The following is a 26159-nucleotide window of genomic DNA, read 5'->3' as shown; positions in this document are numbered from 1 at the left end:
GCTTAGCTAAGGTATGCATTGCTAATGAGGGATTTTCAGAAGTAAAAATTGTTGGGGGGGGACCCACTCTCGCCACTATTGTGGCTTAATAGTGGGACCTGGGGACTTGAGATGCAGCCCACCATGTAGCCCCTCGCCTGCCCTATCCGTTGCTGTGTCGTTCCCATCACTTTCTTGAATTTCCCAGATTTTCACAAATGAAAACCTTAGCGAGCATCGGCGATATACAAAAATGCTCGAGTCGTCCATTGACTTCAATGGGGTTCGTTACTCGAAACGAACCCTCGAGCATCGCGAAAAGTTCGTCTCGAGTAACGAGCACTCGAGCATTTTGGTGCTCGCTCATCTCTAGTATTTAACAAGGAGAAATGCAAAGTCCTACATCTGGGCAAGATAAATGAAAAAATCACATACAGAATGGGAGGAATTGAGCTAAGCAGCAGCACATGTGAAAAAGACTTGGGTATACTCATAGATCATAGACTGAACATGTGTCAACAGTGTAATGCAGCAGCCAAAAAGGCAAACACAATTCTGGGATGTATTAAGAGAAGCAAAGAGTTTAGATCACGTGAGGTCATTATCCCCCTCTACTCTTCCTTAGTCAGACCTCATCTGGAATACTGTGTCTAGTTCTGGGCAATCCTCTTTAAAAAAGATATAGACAAACTGGAGCAAGTTCAGAGAAGGGTTACTAAGATGGTAAGCGGTCTGCAAATCATGTCCTATGAGGAAATGTTAAAGGATCTGGGAATGTTTAGCTTGCAAAAAAGAAGGCTGAGAGGAGACTTAATAGCTGTCTACAATTATCTGAAGGGTTGGCACACTGCAGAGGGATCAGCCCTATTCTCATTTGCACAAGGAAAGACTACAAGCAATGGGATGAAACTGAAAGGGAGGAGACACAGATTAGATATTAGAAAAGACTTTCTGATAGTGAGGGTGATCAATAAGTGGAACAGGTTACCACGGGAGGTGGTGAGTTCTCCTTCAATGGAAGTGTTCGAACAAAGGCTGGACAAATATCTGTCTGGGATGATTTAGTAAATCCTGCACTGAACAGGGGGTTTGACCAGATGACCCTGGAGGTCCCTTCCTACTCTAACATTCTATGATTCTTCCTCTGAATCCTCTGTGCACTCCTCCCTCGGACTTACTGCCCTTACCACTACCTCACTGACAGACAACTGTGTCTTATCATCTTCATCAGCAAAAAGCTCTTGAGACAGTTGCTGGAAGTCCCCAGCCTGATCACCCGGACTCTGGGAAATTTCCAAATGTTGGGTATCGGTCACGACAAATTCCTCAGGTGGGTGAGGAACAATTTTTCCCACTCAGGGCAGGGACCCGAGAACAGTTCCTGGGAATCTGCCTGCTCAGAATCTATCATTTTCCTGGAGTGATGAGGCTGGGAGGAATGAGGAGCAGCCAGAGGATTCAGAGGTGCAATCTCTAGCCTGGTAGTAGTGGACTGCTTTGAAGACTGGGTGCTCGATACATTGCTTGACGCGTTATCCGCGATCCATGACAGGACCTGCTTGCACTGCTGTGCTTGTAATAAAGGTCTGCCATGCGGACCCGCAAATTGTGATATGAAGCTGGGGAGCGAAGAGACGCGGCGCTCTCCTAATCCCTCAGCAGCCGGCTGTGATACATCCCGCCCAGGACCTCGGCCTGTGCCCACACCCCCACTTGGACGCCCGCATCCGCGTCCATGTCTTTGACCCTTACCCCTACTCCTCCTCATGTCGGATAAAGGATAGAGCAGGGCCCAAATAAATTACCCCGCTGTATAGCGCAGAGAACTGGGGCTAATTCACCGCACACAGAGACTTGTAGATACCAGAGGAACTATGCTGTGACCAGAAAAATTAACCCGCTGTCTTGCGGTAATTTACCGCTCACAGAGATTTGTACATAAGAGACAAATAACTATTAACCCAGCTACTTCACCGCACAGAGTGAATGGTAGATGTCAGATACTCTGCACACGGGCAGAGAACTATTAGCCCAGTGGATAGTGCAGATAACTGTGTCTACCACACACAAGGAAAGTGTATTGTGAGATGCTCTGCACAGGGGCAGATAATTAACTATTTACCCAGTGGATAGCGCAGATAACTGCGGCTACTTCCCCCAACACACAAGGAATGTGTATTGTGAGATGCTCTGCACAGGGGCAGAGAACTATTAACTCCATGGATAGTGCTGATAACTGCCACTACTTCACCCAACACAGAGAATGGTAGATGTGAAATGCTCTGCAGTGTGCCAGGAAAAATTAGCGTACTGTTTAGTGATGAGAACCCTGCCTAATGCACTGCACACAGAGCGTGGTATAGGTGAAATGCTCTGCTGTGCCCCAGGAAAAATTAGCGTACTGTTTAGCGATGAGAACCCTGCCTAATGCACTGCAAACAGAGAATGGTATAGGTGAAATGCTCTGCAGTGGTCCAGGAAAAATTTGCGTACTGTTTAGCGATGAGAACCCTGCCTAATACACTGCACACAGAGAATGGTATAGGTGAAATGCTCTGTATAGATGCTTGAAAATAAAAATTGGTGCACTACTGCTCCCAGCCAACCACAAAAGTAATGCACACAATGAGGAGTAGCCCTAAGAAGGACTGTTGGGTTCTTGATGTCAGGATCCCTGCATAACTGCACCCTACACTAGCACTTTCCCTATCTCAGCATCAGCAGCTCCTTCCCTAACCTCTGCCAGCATGCGTCTGAGGCAAGCTGTGGGCGGCACCAGTTTATGTACTCGGCGGTCACCTGATCAGCCGAGCCACTCACTGCTGTAGACATGCAGAGAGCTGGCACGTCACAGCAGGAAGTGGTAATGCCTTCCCCGCATTTTTATTGGCTAAAAAATGGTGCTAAACATACGGGGAAGGGAAATGAAAGTGACTCGAGTACCGCATATTGCTCGACTTGAGTACCAAGCATCTCAAGTAGCCTAATACTTGAACGAGCATCAAGCTCGGATGAGTGTGCTCACTCATCTCTAGTAAGATGCCATTGTCATAGGCACTAATTCAACTTCATAACATTAGAGATGTAGGTTTTTGAACTGTGTGCTGATAATCTGGATGGCCCCTTTCCTCTTGAGTCCACAAGACACAGCATCTGTGGTTTCCAGAAAAAAATTCAAATTTTGATTCGTCTGACAGAGGAATTCATGAATGGGTGTGACTGAGACTTGCCTTTGATTGGCTCAGCGCTGAGCCAATCAGGGGCAAGTCTGAGTCACACCTCCTTCACACCCACTGCAGGCCGGCCGCCGGGATCTCCAGCTGCTGGGAGCAGGTGAGTACATACATTTTTTTTACTTTTTCAAATTTAAGGATGCATTGCAGGGAAGGGGTTATATATTTAACCCCTTCCCGACAATTCATCCCACACGCCCGCAGCGCTTGCATTCAATGGAGCCGGCTGTATTGCCGGCTCCATTGAATGGAATGCGCTGGACAGCTCTGGCCCGTTTCTAATGAAACGCGGCTTGGAGCAGATTTTCGGGCGATTTTTGGGCCGATTTTTCGGCGCCGGTCACGCGATTTGCGCATGCGCATCCGTCATGCGATGCGCAAGTCGCGTGAAAAAACGCCCGTGTGACTAAGGCCTTAATATGTAGTGTTGGAGTAGACATTTTTTACTATGTCACTATGGGGTCATTTGTGTTAACTTGATATTATGCCCAGCCCCTGTGTGCTTTTTTTATCTACTCCTAGGAAATTTTTGTTTGGAACTAGCCAACAAACAAACACTTATTTGTCGGCTGATCAAATCTATTATCAGAATATGAAAACTCTCATTAGTCAGCATCATATTCCTTTGTGTAAAAGGGGATGTACAGCCTAAAAACATGGAAATGAACAGCTGCACAAATATTTGCAAGTAATAACTGATGATTCTTGCACTGTTGGTTCAGACGGTTCTTGTGCTTTGTCATATTTTTTTTTTAAAAGGGTTAATGTCAAATGTGTGCAGGGTTAGTAGAGAGTGGCATTCAAAGCTAAGCCAATTCTATTGGCAGCAGGTTCTAGCTGTAAAATACACCTGACGCCTGGCCGCAATGATCAGGATCATAAATGACTAGTTTCATGGCTGTTCAATGCAGTCAAGCTGACTGTGACATTTAAGCAACTGAAAACACAGAAACTAAGGAGTGCTGATCGGTTGCCATTGCAGCCTGGGGTCTCGTATGGGCTCCTAAGCCTGACAAAGATTTCAACCTATTATATCCTGCCTATGGCCAGGCTAAATAGGATCACATTAAAAAAAAAGGTACTGCAATACAATAGTAGTGCAATATACTGAACAACTAAATGAATAAGTTCAAGTCACCTAAGGGGAAACCAGGGAAACAAGTTTAACAAAGTTTCATTGATTTTAATATTTATTCGTCTGAATGCGCCCTTAGGCCTCGGTCACACGGGCGTTTTTTCCCGCGATTTGCGGATCGCATGACAGATGCGCATCCGAAAATCGGGTGACAGGGGCCGAAAAATCTGCTCCTAGCCGCGTTTCATTAGAAACGGGCCGGAGCAGTGCAGCGCTGTCCAGCGCATTGAATTCAATGGAGCCGACAATATAGCCGGCTCCATTGAAAGCAATGGGCTGCTGGCGATCGCACGATGAATTTTCGGGAAGGGCTTAAAAATATAAGCCCTTCCCTTAAATTCATCCAGAAATGTGTAAAAAGTAAAAAAAAAAAATATATACTCACCTTGTCCCGACAGACGGAGTTCAGCCACGGCCGGCCGGCAGTTCTCCTGAACTGCTATGAGTAGTATTCAGCAGTCGGGGGTTTAAAATCCCCGCCTGCTGAATGAGCTGCCTCTGATGAATGGGTGAGTGAGTGCTGCCTCTGATTGGCTCAGCGCAGGGACCAATCAGGGGCAGCTCTCAGCTGTCACATTTTATAATGTGAATACAACAGCAGGGATAGGAAGTCTCACTATATTCGAAAAAATGCCGTGAACGCACATCTCTTATTCCTGAACAAAAGAATCTAGCAAATGTACATTTAGGCGATCTACACAGGGGCGAACGCATTGTCGGGCCGTGAAACTCGGCCTGATATCGCCCGTGATTAACCCATGGATCTTAGGCATATTTAGGCAAAACCGCCTCGAATCTGTGATGTTCAAATCCTCTCACCTGACAGAGGATGGGAAGTGTTTCCCACTGATTAATGGTATACCTTGCATGCATATCACACGGCATGCGAGAGCCATGTGATGTGTTAAAACATCTATTTAAATCAATGGGCATTCCGAGGAATGAAAAAAGTTAGACCATGCCACGGTTTTTCCCGCATCGCTCGTATATATGACTCCATTTAAAAGAATGGGGTTTATATTTGTGTGTGATTTGTGCGTCTTACAACACACAAATCTCTTGCAAGCTTCTCCTCCTTACCAGCCTTAGTGAATCCTGAAAGAGTATATTTGTCTCACTGCATATAAAACTTGGCGGATGAAACAATTTGTAAAAGCAATTGATAAAAAATTTGCAATATTTATGCAATTGAAATTAAAATTTCCCAAAGCCAGTGATGCACAACTAAAGAAAGGAATTTCCATAGAGCCACAAATAAGATCAATGACAGATGCTGAAATTTTTCCGGAACTGTTAACTCCATTGCAAAAAGCAGCTTGGTTGTCATTCAAAAATGTCTCCTTTTCTTGGAAATCATAAATTGGAAGACTATTGTGATATAGTGTATGATCTTGTGAAATCATACCAAGCTATGGGATGCAATATGTCCTTAAAATGCCACTTCCTGGGCTCTCACCTCAATTACTTTTCAGAAAATTTTAGGACTGTCAGTGACCGGCATGGAGAGCGTTTCCACCAGCAGATTTCTATGATAGAACAGAAGTTCCAAGGCAAGTGAAGTCCCCGTATGCTGGCTGACTATTGCTGGACCAGAAAGCAACACATCCCCAAAGTAAAATATTCCCGCCAATCATCATCAAAAACTTTCTAGTTAAACTGTATTTCATAAGTTCTAATTTTATAAACATTGAAGTGTGCGTCAAAAAACAACCTTACCTGACGGAAAACTTCTTACAACATATTTGAATTCAGGAGGTGAAATACTGAAGAATCACCATGAAATATTCTTGTGACACAAAAAGTTTAGTTTTTAGGGTAGTGAATTAGAGCATGGTGTGAATGTGAAAATCTGCAGCGTGACTATTTCCCGCTGTCAATGAATGGGGTCGGTAACATCACATCACTTACATTGTATGGCACATTGTTGCAGGATGTCGGCGTGCCATCTACAAGTCCGCTGTGTGTGACCCCTCATTGTATCACACAGCATCTGGGTGGTGCTGAACTGTAGTATAACTCACACCCTACATAGCGTCACCATATTGGGACTAAATAACCCCCCCCCCCCCATATGGTGCTCTTAAAAAAAAATGAGATTAACTGCTTGTAAAGATTTTCTTTGACTTCTACACATGGGACAATATGGTGCCATACTCTCTTCTTTTTTCCAAAAGAGCTTCTATAGAAAAGTAGTGCCATTACAACACTTGCAAAGAAGGAAGATGGAACAATACCTCTGCATTGACTCCTATTGGATGGCAACACCCATTCAATCAATGTCAATTCTTTAAACAAGTCTTTAAAACAATGATTGGGAATTGAAAACTATTTTTGCCAGAGGAGCATGCACGGCCTTATAAGTCTTCTCAGTCACCTAGTAGGTGTCTCCACATACCTTCTAGGTGCTCTCCTTAGGGAGATACCCTTCCCGATTATAACACTTGAAATTCCAACAGACATTCGGTGTGAATGAGGTCTAGGGCTTTGTATAGACAAATATTTGCAAGTTGTGCGTGAGAATCCAAGACTCAACTCACAGAACGGATTCAAGTCCATGTGCTGTCAGAGCGGCAGGGAGTTCACATTACATATCTTACTCTCATCCATGATACGGACCAGAATAGGACATAGTTCATGTGAAGCACTTATGTGAATAGCCTAATTGACAATTATGAGTCCTTGAAATACACGGATAGAACACAGATGGCAAAAACATGTGAAGTATTAATTGTGGCTGATCTAAATAATGATATTAACAATGAAATAAACCTGAAAAAGAGAATTATCATTCACAGAACACTTATATTCTCTCTTTCATATTTAGAAAGATGGAGATTTATGTCATCGAAGTAGATATTGTAACAGTGGGTGTTGCCGAGCAAAAGCCTTTGCGATTACACCAAGTACATGTTCTCCAAAAGCAGAAGAAAATCAGTACTGTGACGTTGTGGTGAGTATCTGTAAGCGGTTTCTTGCTCCAGCTGTATTCACATGTCCACTAGCGGGATTCTCAGGTGCAACTCACATCACAAGGACACCCCATCCATATGTTGTGTGATGTGCGGGACACCACAGATTAAATAGCCAATTCTCGTGTGGCACTTACATGAAAATAGAACATGCAATGATTTTTCAGCCCATCTGTTCAAGTGAAAATAATTGCTCCTGTGAATGAACATATTCAAATAAATGGGTTCATTTTCAATGTGAGTGCCAAGGAAAGTGGTAGACGACATAAGTTCCAGGATACGACAGAACACCAGAGTACAAAACCATGTAGACTATTATTGTAACAAATAGCTATGGAAGGAAAATGGTTACATGGGTGCAGATGATGGGAAAAATCACATAATGTTTAACAACTTGTAACCACAATGTTCATCCTGCACTTCAACCAAGGAATAAATGGTAAACATCTGAACAACACGTGTTAACCCAACAATAGCATCCAGTGATGTAGGTAAGGAGTCTCCAGAAATCCATTGGCAATCTCCAATCCATTAAACTGTGATGTCACATGTCCCTCTCTGTAGTGCTTTTAGCAGCAGTCCCTCTGGTTGTACCGTTTGTGGTTCTGCATTATGTACTCCTACAGCCTCATCCTCCCAGCGTTGCTTACTGGAGACAGCTATAGTTCAGGCAGCATACACCAACACAGATGGTTCACAGGCTGACCCTTCTCTAATACAGCTGCTTTACTTTGTCCAGCACACAATCCCTCTGTGGCCTCCTGATCTGCTCTCTACACTGTCTCCTTCCTTCTTACATAGGTCCCTTAAGCTCATTGCACACTCATAGAACACAGGACCCCAGAGCAAACACATCCAGGGACCCCTGCTATCTCTATAGGCCTCATGTCCACGGGGAAATCAGGCCCGCCGCAGATTCTCCATGCAGAATCCCGCAGCGGGTCCCTCCTTTCCCGGGGACATGAGGCTGAAAATAAGAATAAACTCACCTGTCCAGACACTGCTGATCTTCCCTCTGTCGCGGCCGGATCTTCTTTCTTCGGCCCGGCGGATGTGCCGCGCACATGCGCCGGGCTGAGGAAAGAAGATCCGGCCGTGATGGAGGGAAGATCCGCAGCGTCCGGACAGATACGTTTTAAGTATGGTATGGGCGTTCCGCGGATCTGGACGGCTTCCATAGGCTTCAATAGAAGCCTGCGGGAGCCGTCCCCGCGGGAAACCCGCACTAAAATGGAGCATGTCGAGGTTTTTTTCCCGCACGCGGATCCACGCCTGAAGGGAAAAAATGACATCCACAGGTATTTAACTACCTGCGGGTGCCCAATGCATCCCTATGGGGCGCGGATCCGCGTGCGGGAAAAGCGCTGCGGATTTTAAATAATCTTCCCCGTGGACATGAGGCCTTAATCTTCCAGGGTCTAGAACCTCCCTCCATTGAAGAAGCAGGAGCACCAAATATCACAGCAAACATATCAAGTAACATCACATCACCCTCTTACACAAGTTCTGACTGACTTGTACATGGACAGAACACGTATGGAAATATAGGTCATGTGAATATGGCCTCACAGATATACGGATCTTACCGTGGCGCTGTCGCCTCTCCTCACATGTCTGCTTAACACCAACCAAAAACGGCCAGTACATGGTTATAACTAGACTGTGTAAATTCATATAGCACCAAATAAAATCCACACAGAGCAGCAAAGCATATAGTGTAAAAGCAAAATACTTATTCTTAATAACATAAAGAGCTAAAAGTACATGTAATAATCTGGAATATAGAATACAATGTCCATAACATAGGTATCTCTGAAGCTGGTTACCAAAACATATATTAGATATATAGCATAAGCAATGGATTGAAAGGTAGATAACATGTAAATCCAGCGCAAATAAGCACTGACACCACATTCAGCCAACACAGAAACTATATCAAAGCCCCAACATATATTTCATTTGTTGCTTCTTCCCGGGGTGAATGAGCAATGGTTTGGTCACTTATGTCTCTGTATACATAATTGTTTCACATATTGGTATGAATCACTTTATTCTGATATTTTTGTGATCCTTTATGTTGATCTTTGGTTCATCCAGAACCTTCTGGTGCACCTTGATCAATTTTTATATATATACACACTAGCTGATATACCCGGCTTCGCCTGAGTTAATTTGGTACTGGTGTTTATCTGGTGTTCACACGGAAAATCTCCTGAAGTCATGGTTACTTTAGAGATACCGGAAAAACATATGTTCACCATTTTGCATAGTTCTCTGCGTTACCCAGGAAACACCATGGGAAGGTAACCACGCAACGTTTCCTTTATATAAAATGACATCAGGAAGTGAGAGAATTAGATTCCATATGTAAAATGTGGACACATTCTTTTGCACTTAGAATTGAATAATCAAGTTGGGACCCATTACCTTTTCCTATTTATGACATAATCAATGCCCGTGCCAAATTTCAAGTTTCTATGACATCGGGAAGTGAGAGAATTAGATTTTGTACGTAAAATTTGGACGCTAATTCTTTTGCGCTTAGAATTGAATAATTGAGTTGGGACCCATTAACTTTTCCCATTTATGACATATTCAATGCCCGTGCTAAATTTTAAGTTTCTATGACATCGGGAAGTGAGAGATTTAGATTATGTACGTTAAATTTCGACGCTAATTCTTTTGCGCTAGAATTGAATAAATCGAGTTGGGACCCAATTACTTTTCGTATAATGGAGATAATCTATGCTTGCGCCAAAATTCATGTTTCTACGACATCGGGAAGTTGGAGAACTTTTGGCGAGTCAGTCAGGGCGATAGAGATATAGAGAGATAGAGAGAGAGATAGAGAGAGAGATAGTGAGAGAGAGAGAGAGAGAGAGAGAGGATAGATAGACATCATTTCATTATATTGTTATTATCCATCTTATTATTTTTTTAGATTTTTGTGATATTTCAAAGGAGTTTTCTGGCTCATCCAGAACCTCCTGATGTACCTTTTTAGTTTCAAATGGTTTTATTAATTTTTCTCAAATTATTACAATATAGTAACTATAGATATACCCCTCGCAGGGGGATTTCAAGATGAAAATGTTTATAAAACAAAGCATAACAAAAGCAAGCTCAGTCAAGTATCCAGGCAACAACTTCCGCAAACCATATAATGTATTTTTGGGGTTAGTTCTGCTGCTATCCATGCTTTCCGTAGGGCTACTTGATATCTCTCTCCCCTCCCCAACTTATGGCTGGAGGGCCTCTGTGAGACCTGGAACTCCTAAGTAGTTGGATCACGGATGCCATGTTTTCAAGAACAGCTCCATCTTGTCTTCTCTGATAGCTGAAAGCTTCTCATATCCCATTATCAGCCCTGATTCTAGCTTTGACCGGGCCAATTTGCAATACGGCCGATAACCATTGTGAGGCTATATATACTCTGGTTGCCATACAGATGTTTTGAGCCAGTTTATTCTGTTGATTATAATGAAAGTAGTCCAGATGTGAGTGAAGGAAATGGACTTTGACACTCATGTTGCAGCCCAAGATTTTGTAGTTTTGTAACAATTCAGCAACCAAAGTTTTGTAGTTTGGGTCTTTTTTATTTTCAAGAAAGCCTGTTACAACACGTTTAAATGAATTCCAGGCATTTTTTTCTTCCATTTCCATTTTAGTGACACAGATTTCATCTTTTAAAAGTTTTCTTATGTCAGGCCCAACAAAGACTCCCTCTTTCAGCTTAGCATCTGATAGACCAGGAAACTGTTCACAAAGATACTTGAAACACTCTCCTTCTTTGTTTCACAAACTGTTTAATTAGTCCCAATTTGATATGAAGTGGTGGAAGTAAGATCTTTTTAGGATCCACTAAACTTTGTCTTTCAACATTTTTAACTCCAGGAATAAGAGCCTTTCTGATTGGCCAGGTCTGCTTGACATAGCATTGTTTCCTGTCACGGCTATCCCATTCACAGAGGAAACATGGAAACTTTGTGTAACCACTTTGTTGACCTAGTAACATGGAAAAAACTTTCAAATCCCCACAAATGGTCCATTTATGGTCAGAGTAGCTGAGCTTATTAAGAACAAACCCAAGCTTTTCGTAGCATTCTTTCAAATGGACTGAGTGTCCAACAGGCACAGAAGTATATTGGTTACCATTGTGAAGAAGTACGGCTTTCAAACTCCTTTTTGACGAATCTATGAAAAGTCTCCATTCCTCTGGGTCATACGTTATGTTGAACATTTCCATGATTCTAGGTACATTGTTGCAGAAAACTAGTTCACCCTCTTGTGTGAAAAAAGGGACAAATTCCTTTTCTCTAAGTCGGTACCATGAAAATGAAACACCGGAGGCTAACATATGTCTTTCTTTAAGTCTAGACCCTAACACTTCCGCTGAATCCTTTGGTAGGCCCAGATCTCGTACTAAATCGTTCAAGTCTGATTGAGAGAAAAGTTCAGGGTCATTGGTACCTGGATCAGAGCTGTCATCATTATCGCTGCTACTATGTGACATTTGGTCTAAATCGTCTAAAATATTGTCCAGGGTATCCGGAGGTGAAAGAATAGGCAAGTCAGGTCCATGAGGAACAGGGTGAATACCCGAACGTATGTTGGTTGGGTATAAAATGTCCTTCCTGTTTTTTAAATTGAAACCTTGCACTGAACAAGAACAAAAATTACAGTCATCACTGTGATTTTTAGGCTCTCTCCAAACCATGGGTACTCCAAAACGAAATGATTTCTTCTTACCTTGAAACCATTGTCTCAGTTCTTCAACACACACAGAACACACTATATGGGGAGCCCAAGATTTATCTTGGTCCCCTAATTTCATACCAAAGTATGCAAAATACACCTTCTGAACAAAATTAGAAATGTTCCTTTGTTGCTTCTTGACGGTATAAGACCCACAAATATAACAGAAACAGTTAGGAGAGTTGACACATCTTCTAGTAGCCATTTCTTCTAAATACCGTATCACAAAACTGTTTGATGCGTACACCACAGTGGCTGGCTCCACACTGAGTCACTGACTGCAGTCAAGGTCACGCCTAGCAGACAGTTTAGATTTGTTGTCGTACGCGTACCGAACCTGAAAAACCCTGAAAATAAGAAAATTTCAGGTGAAATTTGTGACTTATCTAGGGGTAATGGAATTTATTCACTATTTTTACCGTAATCAGCACAAAAAATACTGTTAAACCCACTAATTAAATATGCTACAATTTTTTCATCGCAGACCTGTGTTATTGAAGCCTAGTTGTTTATCCGCCAGCAAACATGTCGCTGGGGATCGGTCAAAGGGCTTACTGATCACTGATGATACTAGGCTAGCAACCTGTCTCCAGAGGGATGTCACCCTCAGACAGGTCCACCAGGTGTGCACAATAGAACCTAGTTCCTCACAAGCTCAAAAGCAAGACGATGAGCGGGTCTGATAGTATTTGCTGATTATTTCAAGGACCAAGTAGGATCTGTGAAGAATCTTAATTAAGGTCTCCACCAATGTCACCTGGTGGCTGCCCTTAGATGCAAATGGGCAACAAAGATGCCAATGTGGCAAAGAGAGAGAAATATTAAGGTCTCTTTCCCATCTAATCATATACAGAAGTTTTCTGTCGAGAGGTGGTTGGTTCATAGATGCATATAGACAGGAGATGGTCCCTGTTGAAGGGGGGTCCATAGGCATATCCTTTCGAATGTGGTGTTATTGGGTATAGATGTCGACCTAGGCAGCAATGCTCTAACAAAACTGTGGATCTGGTGAAGTTCGAGCCATCGATTGTTGGGAATGTCAATACTTTTCAGTGATCTGGGGAATACTAAGGAGCATTTGGAACTGTAGGAATCGGTGTTGTTTTGTGTTATACCCTTGTCTCTCCACCACTGGAAAGCCCCCTGTTGCGTACTCAAAGGGAAATCCTGGTTAGGGATAACAGGTAAAAGGGGCAGGAAATCTGTCATCAAGGAATATTTGAATCTAGTTTTTCTCCAGATGTCCAAAAGATGAGCTGTCAATGGGGACAGTAGTTGTAAGGTCGAGTCCCTGAAGCCCCTATCCTGAAAGGCTATATGGAGGTCCACTGGGGCTATCATAGTGCCCTCTAGTTCTGCCCAAATTGGTGCTCCCGACCCTGCGAATATCGGGGGAATCTGAGACAATTGGGCCGCCGTAAAATATTTTTGAAAGTTAGGAACAGATAGTCCGCTCACCCGTCTGTGGTAGTGCATAACGTTTTGCCTGATTCTTGGTCTCTTTACCTCCAGATAAATTGGGAAACCGCCTTTTGAATCTCTTTCAAATCTGCCGCCGGAATGTTAATGGGGAGGCATCTGAAAAGATAGAGTAGTTGTGGTAGTATTGTCATTTTGATAGCATTTATTCGTCCAATCCAGGACAAGGTCCCATCTCCTCAGATCTGCCTTAACGGATTTAAATAATGGGGGATAGTTCCACCTGTATAACGAGGCTAGATCGGGGGTTAGTTTTATACCTAAGTATGTAAGGAAGTGTGAGGGAGTGTGGAACCCAAAATTGAGGTCTATCAGTTTTTTCATCTGGTTGGGGATATTAATATAGAGAGCCTCAGTCTTGTCCATATTGACCATTAAGCGATGACACCTCTGCAAAGGAGTCAAGAGATCTAATCAGGTTGGGTAAGGAGGTTAGGTGTCTAGTAAGAGATAATAAAATATCATCTGCAAAGAGGCTCAGTTTAGATTCCGTTTCCCCACATCTAAGGCCCGATATGTTCGGATTTTGTCTAATTAGGCAGGCCAAAGGTTCCATTGCGAGTGCGAATAGGGCCGAGGATAGTGGGCAGCCTTGTCTTGTCCCTCTCTGAATAGGAATCGAGTCATTCTCTGAACCAGGGAGCTTCAGTTTCGCAGACGGACGGGAATACAGGGATCTCAAGGCCGCCACATATGGGCCTCTCATACCCATCCTATTTAAGACCGCAAATAGATATTCCCATGACAAGCTAGCAAATGCTTTTTCTATGTCAAGTGCTAGGAGGAGCAGTGGGGACTTTTGAGTTTGTGAGATGTGAACTAGGTTTAAAATTTTTCTGACATTATCTGGGACTTGACGCGTAGGTACAAAACCAACTTAGTCCTTGTGCATCAGGGTAGGGAGGAATTTATTTAGCCGGGTGGCAAGGATGCTAGTGAATATTTTATAGTCAAGGTTTAGGAGAGAGATGGAGCGGTAATTCTTCAGAGTGGTGTGATCTTTATTGGCTTTAGGAATTACTACTATGTGAGCGTCTAAGATTTCTTTGCGTATGTGTTTTCCCGGGGGAATGCCGTTGTACAGGCGGACTGGGGGTCAGAAAGAGATTCTGCAAACTTTTTATAGTAGAGGGCAGTCAACCTGTCCGGCCCCGGGGCCTTGCGCAGTTTTAGTTTTTTATGGTTTCTTCCACCTCCTCTGTCGCAATGGGCTGGTTTAGATCAGATTGTTGATTAGGGTCTAGCTGAGGTAGGGAAATTCCTTCCAAGAAGGATTGTGGTGCTGATGGATGTCTTTGTGGTTTATGTTTATAAAGGGAGCTGTGGAACTCCCGGAATGTCTGGGCTATTGTGCGGGACTTGAGGTGCATGTCCCATTATTGGATTGTATAGAGTAGACCGTGTTGAGCCTCTCTCTTTGCCTGAGCTTGGCGGCTAGTATTTTATCAGGTTTATTAGCCAGTCGGTAATAGTGGGCCTTCGTCCACTGGAGGGCTTTCTCAGCTTGGGATGTGTAGAGTAGGATTAATTGGAGCTTTATGTCTCTTGTTTCTTTAATTAAGGCTAGGCTTGGAAGCTATAGATTAGCTTGCTCCAAGGTGCCTAGCCGTCTCTCTAGGTCAGTTATTTTTCAGCTTTCTCTCGCTTAATATGTGGCGCAATTTTAATGATCTGTTCCCTCATGAACGCTTTGTGTGCTAGCCAAACCCAGGTCGGTTGCGAATCAGGGGTGACATTAGTAGTTAAATAGGTTTTGAATTGATCATTGATTTTAGAGTGAAACACTGGATTTTTAAGGTGAGCTTCGTTAAGTCTCCATCTTCCCGAGTGTGCGCGTGGGAGGTGATCTAGGAGATGGGTCATGACTATATCATGGTCTGACCAGGTGCATGGGATGTGTCGGGCTTGGACCAGCGCTGGTAGAATCGAGGTGGATACTAGGGACCAGTCTATGCGAGAGTAGGACTTATGGGGGGGGGGGGGGGAGAAGGTGTAACCTCTTTGTGCTCCATGTTTCTCCCTCCACACATCTGCTATTGCGAAATCTGCTAATGCTGTTTTTAATGAGGCTCGCTGCGCTGGGTTTAGTCTATCCGGGCATGAATGAGAGTGATCTAAGGAGCAGGACTGCACCATATTAAAATCTCCTATCCAATATAAGTGGGAGTCTGGGATATTTCGGAGTTTGTTAGCCACCATAGTAAAAATTTTATGTTGGTTTGTGACAGGGGCATAAGAGTTAATTATTGTTATTTTATTGTCGTAGAGGGTAACCTACAGGATAAGAAATCTGCCCTGTGGGTCAGCTTCTACATGGGTGACATTTAGCGGAAGGGCATTATGCACAAGAATGGTGACTCCCTGATGTTTCTTGGTGGCTGTTGAGGAGTATACTTTAGAGTATTGCGGATGAAGGTATCTTGGCACAGAGGTGGAGGAGAAGTGGGTCTCCTGTAGGCATATAATATCTGGTTTGAGTTTCAGGTATTGTGCCAGTGCTTTACGTCGTTTTATAGGTGAATTGAAACCCTTGACGTTATGGGAGAGGATAACTACCATCTTGTTGGTTTTTTAGGTGCTATTGCGAGCTCAAACATATGGTAAATGTCCCTGAAGTTTCTGCATATTTGGGGCTGTGGGGGTCCCGATTTGAGGGTTGCTGGTCTCCAGCAGGCTGTTTTCCTAGATAGTCCTACATAGTATTATAGGTATGCACGGTGGTGATTTGCAGGTCTTGCCTTAGATAAAAATATATGTTTGGAAGAGCTTGTAATTAACAGTAACATAACATTGTATTGGGCTTGTAGGCCCAAGGTGGTCCTGATGTCGGGTGTATCCCCTCAATTCCATCCTGGAGCTAAATATGGCTAGAAAAATAAAAGGTTAGAGATTCGATCACATCAATAGGCCACATTAACTTTATTTAACATTGGCTAAACTATGCGTCACGTAAATTCTGAGGGTGGCTAAACAGAACAGTCATGGTACATAGGGCCCTATATGCAAGCTTTTGGGTGACTAATCGCTTAGTTTAGTTTCTTGTGAAGAGGAACAGAATGTCACGGCTTTTTTGTTTGGAGGGTCAGGGGGGTGACTCTTAAAGTTTCTTTAGTTGTTTAGAGTCTGCTAACATACCCCCCCCCCCTGTAGTTCTCCCCTCCCTCTTCCTGATGGCTCAGCAAGGTGCATGTAGGTATACCATACTATCTCGTTGTTGAGTGAGGTGCTGTTCTATTGGGGATGCTGGGTTCGACCAGGTCCTTTTCGGCTTTTGGGCTCTGGGAGCCACGACATTTGGTATTTGGTGTGTTGAAAGGGATTCTTTCTTCCTCCAGGACACGTCTTCCTTCTTCTAGTGTTCGGATATTATATGTTCGTTGGTTAATTCTGACGTTCAGTGCAAAGGGGAAATTCAATCTATAGCGTATGTTCGCTCTTTGTAGCGCCTGGGTAAGAGGTCTCAGGCTCCTTCTTTTAGCCAGGGTGATTGGGGCGATATCCGCATATATCTGGACGGTTGGCGATACCCCTGGGAGTACTGTTAGGTTTCTTGCGGCAGCTAGTATCTGGTCACGCATCTTGTCATAGTGGAATTTGAGGACGATGTCCCCAGGTAGATCTGGGTTGTTGGGTCTACTCAAGACCCAATGGATACGGATGATACGTAGGTTTTCTTGAGATACTTGTGGTAACAGGACAGAAAATTAGTTAGTAGCTGCTTCACAGAGGTTAGTGATTGCCTCTGGCATTCCTCTTTTTTTGGATATTTGCTCGTCTATTTCTGTTTTCCAGGTCTTCACATTTCAGTTCTAGAGCTTCTACCCGCTCAGAGAGATCTTCGCCCTTGGTTCGTTCCTGATCCAGGGCTTCCACTATGTCGTCAGTCTTATGTTCCAGGTCAGCGGTGCGTTGCCCCAGGTCATGAATCTGGCTGTTAATGTTGTAAATAGGTATTGTATGCATAGGAAGAGCGCCATATCAGAGGCAGTGAGTGAGGTATCATCCAGTGTTGACGGTAGGGAAGCAGGTTGGTCTCCCAGTGGTGGTGGTGTTGATTCGTCCATATTCGAAGCCTGTATCTGTGGCCATTCTAGTTCGGAAATGGTGGGTTGAGAATTTGAGAAGAGTTCTGGAAGCGTGCTCTGGGAAGTAGAAGGTCTGATGCACCTTTTTGTAGCTTCATGGCACTTAAATATACATGTCTCCACCTACCCGACACTAGGGGCATGTGCTTTTTCCTACAATGAGTTTCCAGTTCCATTACAAATCTCAAAGCCGAAATATTGTGATATTAGGCAATCACGCGCATGCGCAGTGGCGCACACGGCTCGAGACACAGCCTGCTGCCACCTAGAGGCTTGTCGCCACCCGATGACGCAGGAATGACACAGATCCATGGCAACCAAGCATCAGGCTGTCACGGAGCTAAGATACCATGACAAAGCTAGTTGGAGTATAATATCCAAGCATCCTGGGGACATTGATTCCCCAAGCAAGGGTGATAATAGGCCAAAAGCAATTAATTATATGATACCACACAATTAATTAAACTTGATTAGCATATCCAAGATCGTCCAGTATCTACCTCAAAGATATACAAAAAGTTCCAATACATATAGGCAGTAGGGATGAGCGAGCGTACTCGGAAAAGCACTACTCGCTCGAGTAATTTGCTTTATCCGAGTATCGCTGTGCTCGTCCCTGAAGATTCGGGTGCCGGCACGGAGCGGGGAGCTGCAGGGGAGAGCAGGGAGGAACGGAGGTAAGATCTTTCTCTCCCTCTCTCCCGCCCGCTCTCCCCTGCTCCCCGCTGCGACTCACCTGTCAGCCGCAGCAGCACCCGAATCTTCAGGGACGAGCACAGCGATACTCGGATAAAGCACATTACTCGAGCGAGTAGTGCTTTTCCGAGTATGCTCGCTCATCCCTAATAGGCAGCAAAAAAAAAGGTTGGTATTATGTTGCTTTCCCTTTAGGTGCCATAGGACAGACCCAAGAGAATGGCAAGTAATCGGTTTGTAAAGAGAAGAATTTATGGGATAGGCATAGACCAAGTATCTAAAGATACATCTAATATTACAAAAAAATATATTGTCAGAACGCGCCTCTTGCAGTTTAAATCATATGGATAAAGAGTGGAAGGTAAAATAAGACTCACCTGGTGCATGGAGGGTTAACCCGTTTGTAAGGGAGTTACCCTCCGGCACCTGTTGTCCACGTCGGCTTCTCTGAAGCTACTTTTCCGTCCACTGTCTCCTTGGTAGAGGAGAGGTGTCCAGGGTATTTCACGCTTTGTATACTCACCAAAGCAGGTTTAGAGGTATCTGTAGATAAAAATACAAAATATACCCGCGCTACTAAGGACTAAGCACTTCTATTAAAATTATTTTTATTGAGCTACGCGTTTCAGCACTTTATGTGCCTTTATCAAGCTCTACACAAAGTTAGACATTTACAATATTTACATACAGGTTAGGTGAGAACTTACGTATGAGTAAGCAGGGAACCCCTCCCTAATTATGACGTCACGAAGTAGAACGTTGGGACGCCAGAGCACACCCATCTGTAAGTAATCTTTATGAGTGTATATAAATATTGTAAATGTCTTACTATGTGTAGAGCTTGATAAAGGCACATGAATAGCATAGCTCAATAAAAAGAATTTTAATAGAAGTGCTTAGTCCTTAGTAGCGTGGGTATATTTTGCATTTTTATTAGAGATGAGCGAGCACCAAAATGCTCGGGTGCTCGTTATTCGGGACAGACTTTTCGCGATGCTCGAGGGTTCGTTTCGAGTAACGAACCCCATTGAAGTCAATGGGCGACCCGAGCATTTTTGTATTTCGCTAAGGTTTCCTTGTGTGAAAATCTGGGCAATTCAAGAAAGTGATGGGAACGACACAGCAACGGATAGGGCAGGCGAGGGGCTACATGTTGGGCTGCATCTCAAGTTCACAGGTCCCACTATTAAGCCACAATAGCGGCAAGAGTGGGCCCCCCCTCCCAAAAACTTTTACTTCTGAAAAGCCCTCATTAGCATGGCATACCTTAGATAAGCACCACACTACCTCCAACAAAGCACAATCACTGCCTGCATGACACTCCACTGCCACTTCTCCTGTGTTACATGCTGCCCAACCGCCCCCTCCCCCCCACAGCGCACACCAAAGTGTCCCTGCGCAGCCTTCAGCTGCCCTAATGCCTCACCACCCTCATGTCTATTTAGAAGTGCGTCTGCCATGAGGAGGAACCGCAGGCACACACTGTAGAGGTTGGCATGGCTAGGCAGCGACCCTCTTTAAAAGGGGCGGGGCGATAGCCCACAATGCTGTACAGAAGCAATGAGAAATAGAATCCTGTGCCACCGCCATCAGGAGCTGCACATGTGGGCATAGCAATGGGGAACCTATGTGTCACACACTATTCATTCTGTCAAGGTGTCTCTGCATGCCCCAGTCAGACCGGGCTTTTTAATTCATAGACACAGGCAGGTACAACTCCCTATTGTGAAGTCCCTGTGGACCGACAGCATGGGTGGCTCCCTGGAACCCACCGGCGGTACATAAAAATATCCCATTGTAGTGCCCAGCACAGCTGAGGTAATGTCGTGCTTAATGCAGGTGGGCTTCGGCCCACACTGCATGCCCCAGTCAGACTGGGGTTCTTTACAAGTGGACAGATGTAGGTTAAACTCCGTGTGCACCTACAGCATGGGTGGCTCCCTGGAACCCACCGGCGATACACAAAAATATCCCATTGCATTGCCCAACACAGCGGATGTAACGTCAGCTGTAATGCAGGTGGGCTAAAAATTCATTTGATTACACTGTAGGCGAGGGCCCACAAAAATTGCTGTATCAACAGTACTAATGTACATCCAAAAAATTGGCCATGGCCAACCAAGAGGGCAGGTGAAACCCATTAATCGCTTTGGTTAATGTGGCTTAAGTGGTAACTAGGCCTGGAGGCAGCCCAGTTTAACGAAAAATTGGTTCAAGTTAAAGTTTCAACGCTTTTAAGAGCATTGAAACATATAAAAAATGTTTAGAAAAATTATATGAGTGAGCCTTGTGGCCCTAAGAAAAATTGCCCGTTCAGCGTGATTACGTGAGGTTTCAGGAGGAGGAGCAGGAGGAGGAGGAGGAATATTAGACACAGATTGATGAAGCAGAAATGTCCCCGTTTTGGATGGTGAGAGAGAACGCATCCGCGGGTGCAGCCTACGTATTGCTTACGTATCGCTGCTGTCCGCTGGTGGAGAACAGAAGTCTGGGGAAATCCAGGCTTTGTTCATCTTGATGAGTGTAAGCCTGTCGGCACTGTCGGTTGACAGGTGGGTACGCTTATCCGTGATGATTCCCCCAGCCACACTAAACACACTCCCTGACAAGACGCTAGCCGCAGGACAAGCAAGCACCTCCAGGGCATACAGCGCGAGTTCAGGCCACGTGTCCAGCTTCGACACCCAGTAGTTGTAGGTGGCAGAGGCGTCACGGAGGACGGTCGTGCGATCGGCTACGTACTCCCTCACCATCCTTTTACAGTGCTCCCGCCGACTCAGCCTTGACTGGGGAGCGGTGACACAGTCTTGCTGGGGAGCCATAAAGCTGGCAAAGGCCTTGGAGAATGTTCCCCTGCCTGCGCTGTACATGCTGCCTGATCTCTGCGCCTCCCCTGCTACCTGGCCCTCGGAACTGCGCCTTCTGCCACTAGCGCTGTCGGATGGGAAGTTTACCATCAGTTTGTCCACCAGCGCCCTGTGGTATAGCATCATTCTCGAACCCCTTTCCTCTTCGGGAATGAGAGTGCAAAGGCTCTCCTTATACCGTGGATCGAGCAGTGTGTACACCCAATAATCCGTAGTGGCTAGAATGCGTGTAACGCGAGGGTCACGAGAAAGGCATCCTAACATGAAGTCAGCCATGTGTGCCAGGGTACCTGTACGCAACACATGGCTGTCCTCACTAGGAAGATCACTTTCAGGATCCTCCTCCTCCTCCTCTTCCTCCTCCTCAGGCCATACACGCTGAAAGGATGACAGCCCAGCAGCATGTGTACCCTCACCAGTGGGCCAAGCTGTCTCTTCCCCCTCCTCCTCATCCTCCTCATGCTCCTCCTCCTCCTCCTCAACGCGCTGAGATATAGACAGGCGGGTGCTCTGACTATCCAGCGACATACTGTCTTCCCCCGGCTCTGTTTCCGAGCGCAAAGCGTCTGTCTTTATGCTTTGCAGGGAACTTCTCAAGATGCATAGCAGAGGAATGGTGACGCTAATGATTGCAGCATCGCCGCTCACCACCTGGGTAGACTCCTCAAATTTTCCAAGGACCTGGCAGATGGCTGCCAACCAGGGCCACTCTTCTGTAAATAATTGAGGAGGCTGACTCCCACTGCGCCGCGCAAGTTGGAGTTGGTATTCCACTATAGCTCTACGCTGCTCATAGAGTCTGGCCAACATGTGGAGCGTAGAGTTCCACTGTGTGGGCACGTCGCACAGCAGTCGGTGCACTGGCAGATTAAACCTATGTTGCAGTGTCCGCAGGGTGGCAGCGTGCGTGTGGGATTTGCGGAAATGTGCGCAGAGCTGGCGCACCTTTCCGAGCTGGTATGACAAGTGGGGGTAGCTTTTCAGAAAGCGCTGAACCACCAAATTAAACACATGGGCCAGGCATGGCACGTGCGTGAGGCTGCCGAGCTGCAGAGCCGCCACCAGGTTATGGCCGTTGTCACACACGACCATGCCCGGTTGGAGGCTCAGCGGCGCAAGCCAGTGGTCGGTCTGCTCTGTCAGACCGTGCAGCAGTTCGTGGGCTGTGTGCCTCTTCTCTCCTAAGCTGAGTAGTTTCAGCACGGCCTGCTGACGCTTGCCCACCGCTGTGCTGCCACGCCGCGTGACACCGACTGCTGGCGACGTGCTGCTGACACATCTTGATTGCGAGACAGAGGTTGCATTGGAGGAGGAGGAGGAGGAGGAAGGTGCTTTAGTGGAGGAAGCATACACCGCCGCAGATACCACCACCGAGCTGTGGCCCGCAATTCTGGGGGTGGGTAGGACGTGAGCGGTCCCAAGCTTTGAATCTGTCCCAGCCTCCACTAAATTCACCCAATGTGCCGTCAGGGAGATATAGTGGCCCTGCCCGCCTGTGCTTGTCCACGTGTCCGTTGTTAAGTGGACCTTGGGAGTAACCGCGTTGCTGAGGGCGCGTACAATGTTGCGGGAGACGTGGTCGTGCAGGGCTGGGACGGCACATCGGGAAAAGTAGTGGCGACTGGGAACCGAGTAGCGCCGCCATCATGCTTTTGAAAGCCTCCGTTTCCACAAGCCTATACGGCAGCATCTCTAGGCTGATCAATTTTGCAAAGTGCACGTTTAACGCGTGAGCGTGCGGGTGCGTGGCGTCGTACTTGCGCTTGCGCTCAAACTGTGGCACTAGCGACGTCTGGACGCTGCGCTGAGAGACATTGCTGGATGGGGCCGAGGACAGCGGAGGTGAGGGTGTGGGTGCAGGCCAGGAGACGGTAGTGCCTGTGTCCTCAGAGGGGGGTTGGATCTCAGTGGCAGGTTGAGGCACAGGGGGAGAGGCAGTGGTGCAAACCGGAGGCGGTGAACGGGCATCGTCCCACCTTGTGGGGTGCTTGGCCATCATATGCCTGCGCATGCTTTTGGTGGTGCCTCCCCAGCTGATCTTGGCGCGACAAAGGTTGCACACCACTGTTCGTCGGTCGTCAGGCATCTCTGTGAAAAACTGCCACACCGTAGAGCACCTTGACCTGTGCAGGGTGGCATGGCGCGAGGGGGCGCTTTGGGAAACAGCTGGTGGATTATTCGGCCTGGCCCTGCCTCTACCCCTGGCCACCGCACTGGCTCGGCCTGTGCCCACACCCTCACTTGGCCCTCCGCGTCCTCGGCCGCGTCCACGTCCTCTAGGCCTACCCCTACCCCTCAGCATGCTGTATTACCAGTGATTTGATTTCCCAGGCAGGAAATAAATTGGCGCAAGCCTGCAGGTCAAATATAATTTTTTCGCTTTTTTGCAAAGGGAAGGCCCCACTGCGTATATTCAATGAACAATGCGTTTAATAACTGTGGTGTGGCCCTGAAAAAGTGTCACACAACTTTAGTGTAGCAGAGTTATTAACTCTGGCAGAGCAGGTATTTGCCAGTCAGGAAAGACAATGGCGCAAGCCTGCAGTAAACCGTAGCTGGTTGCGTCTGATTTTTGTACGTTGTCCACGCATCACACACGTACACGGAGACCTTAGGACTGACACAGGCAGGCCAAATATAATTTATTTTCCTTTTTTGAAAATGGAAGCACCCACTGCGTATATTCAATGAACAATAACTTTTAGAACTGTAGTTTGGCCCTGAAAAAGTGACACACAACTTTAGTGTAGCAGAGTTATTAACTCTAGCAGAGCAGGTATTTGCCAGTCAGGAAAGACAATGGCGCAAGCCTGCAGTAAACCGTAGCTGGTTGCGTCTGATTTTTGTACGTTGTCCACGCAGCACACACGTACACGGAGACCTTAGGACTGACACAGGCAGGCCAAATATAATTTATTTTCCTTTTTTGCAAAGGGAAGCACCCACTGCGTATATTCAATGAACAATAACTTTTAGAACTGTAGTGTGGCCCTGAAAAAGTGACACACAACTTTAGTGTAGCAGAGTTATTAACTCTAGCAGAGCAGGTATTTGCCAGTCAGGAAAGACAATGGCGCAAGCCTGCAGTAAACCGTAGCTGGTTGCGTCTGATTTTTGTACGTTGTCCACGCAGCACACACGTACACGGAGACCTTAGGACTGACACAGGCAGGCCAAATATAATTTATTTTCCTTTTTTGCAAAGGGAAGGACCCACTGCGTATATTCAATGAACAATGTGTTGTGGCCCTGCCTACACAATTCTGTCCCTGTAGTATCAATGGAGGGCGCAATGCTCTGCACAGACGATTTTTAGAAAAAAAAAAATATGCAACACTGCTAACAGCAGCCAGCACAGTACTGCACACGCTTAAATTTGGCCCTAGAAAGGACCGTTGAGGTTCTTGAAGGCTACACTCACTCCTAACACTCTCCCTGCCTATGCACCACTTCTGTCCCTAATGCCGGGTGCAATGCTCTGCACTGCCGATTTTGAGAAAAAAAAAAAAAAACACTGCTAGCAGCAGCCTGCACACAGGTAGATGTAGCCCTAAGAAGGACCTTTGGGGTTCTTGAAGCCTACACTGACTCCTAACGCTCTCCCTACAGCAGCACCAGCACGATAGTACTTTCCCTCAGCTAAGTCACAAGGCATGTGTGGCGAGCCGCGGGAGGGGCCGACTTTTATACTCGGGTGACATCTGGTCTTCCCAGCCACTCACTGCAGGGGGTGGTATAGGGCTTGAACGTCACAGGGGAAAGTTGTAATGCCTTCCCTGTCTTTCAATTGGCCAGAAAAGCGCGCTAACGTCTCAGAGAGGAAACTGAAAGTAACCAGAACACCGCGTGGTACTCGTTACGAGTAACGAGCATCCCGAACACCCTAATATTCGCACGAATATCAAGCTCGGACGAGTACGTTCGCTCATCTCTAATTTTTATCCAAAGATGCATCTAATCCAATAATAAATACCTTGTCAACACTTCCTCTCCATAGTACTGGAGCAGGGAGCATCAGACAAGCAGATATTTATATATGATTATTTCTTTATCAATTTGATTATAACATATCATTTTAGAAGTGATGCTACCTCCTTTGATAAAACACTGATCCTATTTACTATGTTCAGACCGTACCCCATTGAGTGATATATAGTTCAGTCATTTAAATTTCCTTGCAAGCCCCATCCCCACTGATATCTGCATAACAATTGCAATACCCATTGGGACGATAATTTCCCCATTAGCTATCTCTATACCTCTACTGTCTTTGACCGATACCTAATATATTCAAGAATCCCATTTATATCTCTTATTGCAAGATATCATTATTTAGAATGTCTCTTTGGCGTTCTTACTCTTATCACACCGCCGCTGTCCAAGGGGATCTTAGAAACACAATGTAGTCCCTGTAGTTCTTATTCAGTAAGCCCCACGTCTAGGTCCCAGTGAAAAATATTCACTCAAAACTACCATACTGAGGTATACTATAGATATCTTAAAGGGGTTGTCCCGCGAAAGCAAGTGGGGTTATACAGTTCTGTATGGCCATATTAATGCACTTTGTAATGTACATCGTGCATTAATTATGAGCCATACAGAAGTTATTCACTTACCTGTTCTGTTGCTAGCGTCCTCGTCTCCATGGTGCCGTCTAATTTCAGCGTCTAATCGCCCGATTAGACGCGCTTGCGCAGTCCGGTCTTCTCCCTGGTGAATGGGGCCGCTCGTGCCGGAGAGCTGGTCCTCGTAGCTCCGCCCCGTCACGTGTGCCGATTCCAGCCAATCAGGAGGCTGGAATCGGCAATGGACTGCACAGAGCCCACGGTGCACCATGGGAGAAGACCCGCGGTGCATCGTGGGTGAAGATCCCGGCGGCCATCTTGCTAAGGTAAGGAAGAAGTCGCGTCAGCGCGGGGATTCGGGTAAGTACTAAACGTTTTGTTTTTTTTTAACATATG

At 45.7% G+C, this 26159-nt stretch overlaps 1 protein-coding gene across 2 annotated transcripts in view; it reads left to right on the top strand.

The window, feature by feature from the left end:
• LOC136588680 (dickkopf-related protein 3-like) overlaps positions 1 to 26159 on the top strand; it is a 55328-nt gene that overhangs the window by 28186 nt on the left and 983 nt on the right. The window contains exon 4 of one of the 2 annotated variants that reach the window (XM_066588089.1): positions 7176 to 7297. In XM_066588089.1, the coding sequence (XP_066444186.1) occupies positions 7176 to 7297 (122 nt within the window). Of the gene's footprint in view, positions 1 to 7171; positions 7298 to 26159 lie in introns of both variants that reach the window. The other variant, XM_066588083.1, reaches the window with a different exon arrangement.

Source organism: Eleutherodactylus coqui, chromosome 1 (assembly GCF_035609145.1).
Source record: "Eleutherodactylus coqui strain aEleCoq1 chromosome 1, aEleCoq1.hap1, whole genome shotgun sequence".
In the NCBI taxonomy this organism is placed as follows: Eukaryota; Metazoa; Chordata; class Amphibia; order Anura; family Eleutherodactylidae; genus Eleutherodactylus; species Eleutherodactylus coqui.
Note: the sequence above shows the minus strand (reverse complement) of the source record. Positions and strands in the feature narration are given on the sequence as shown.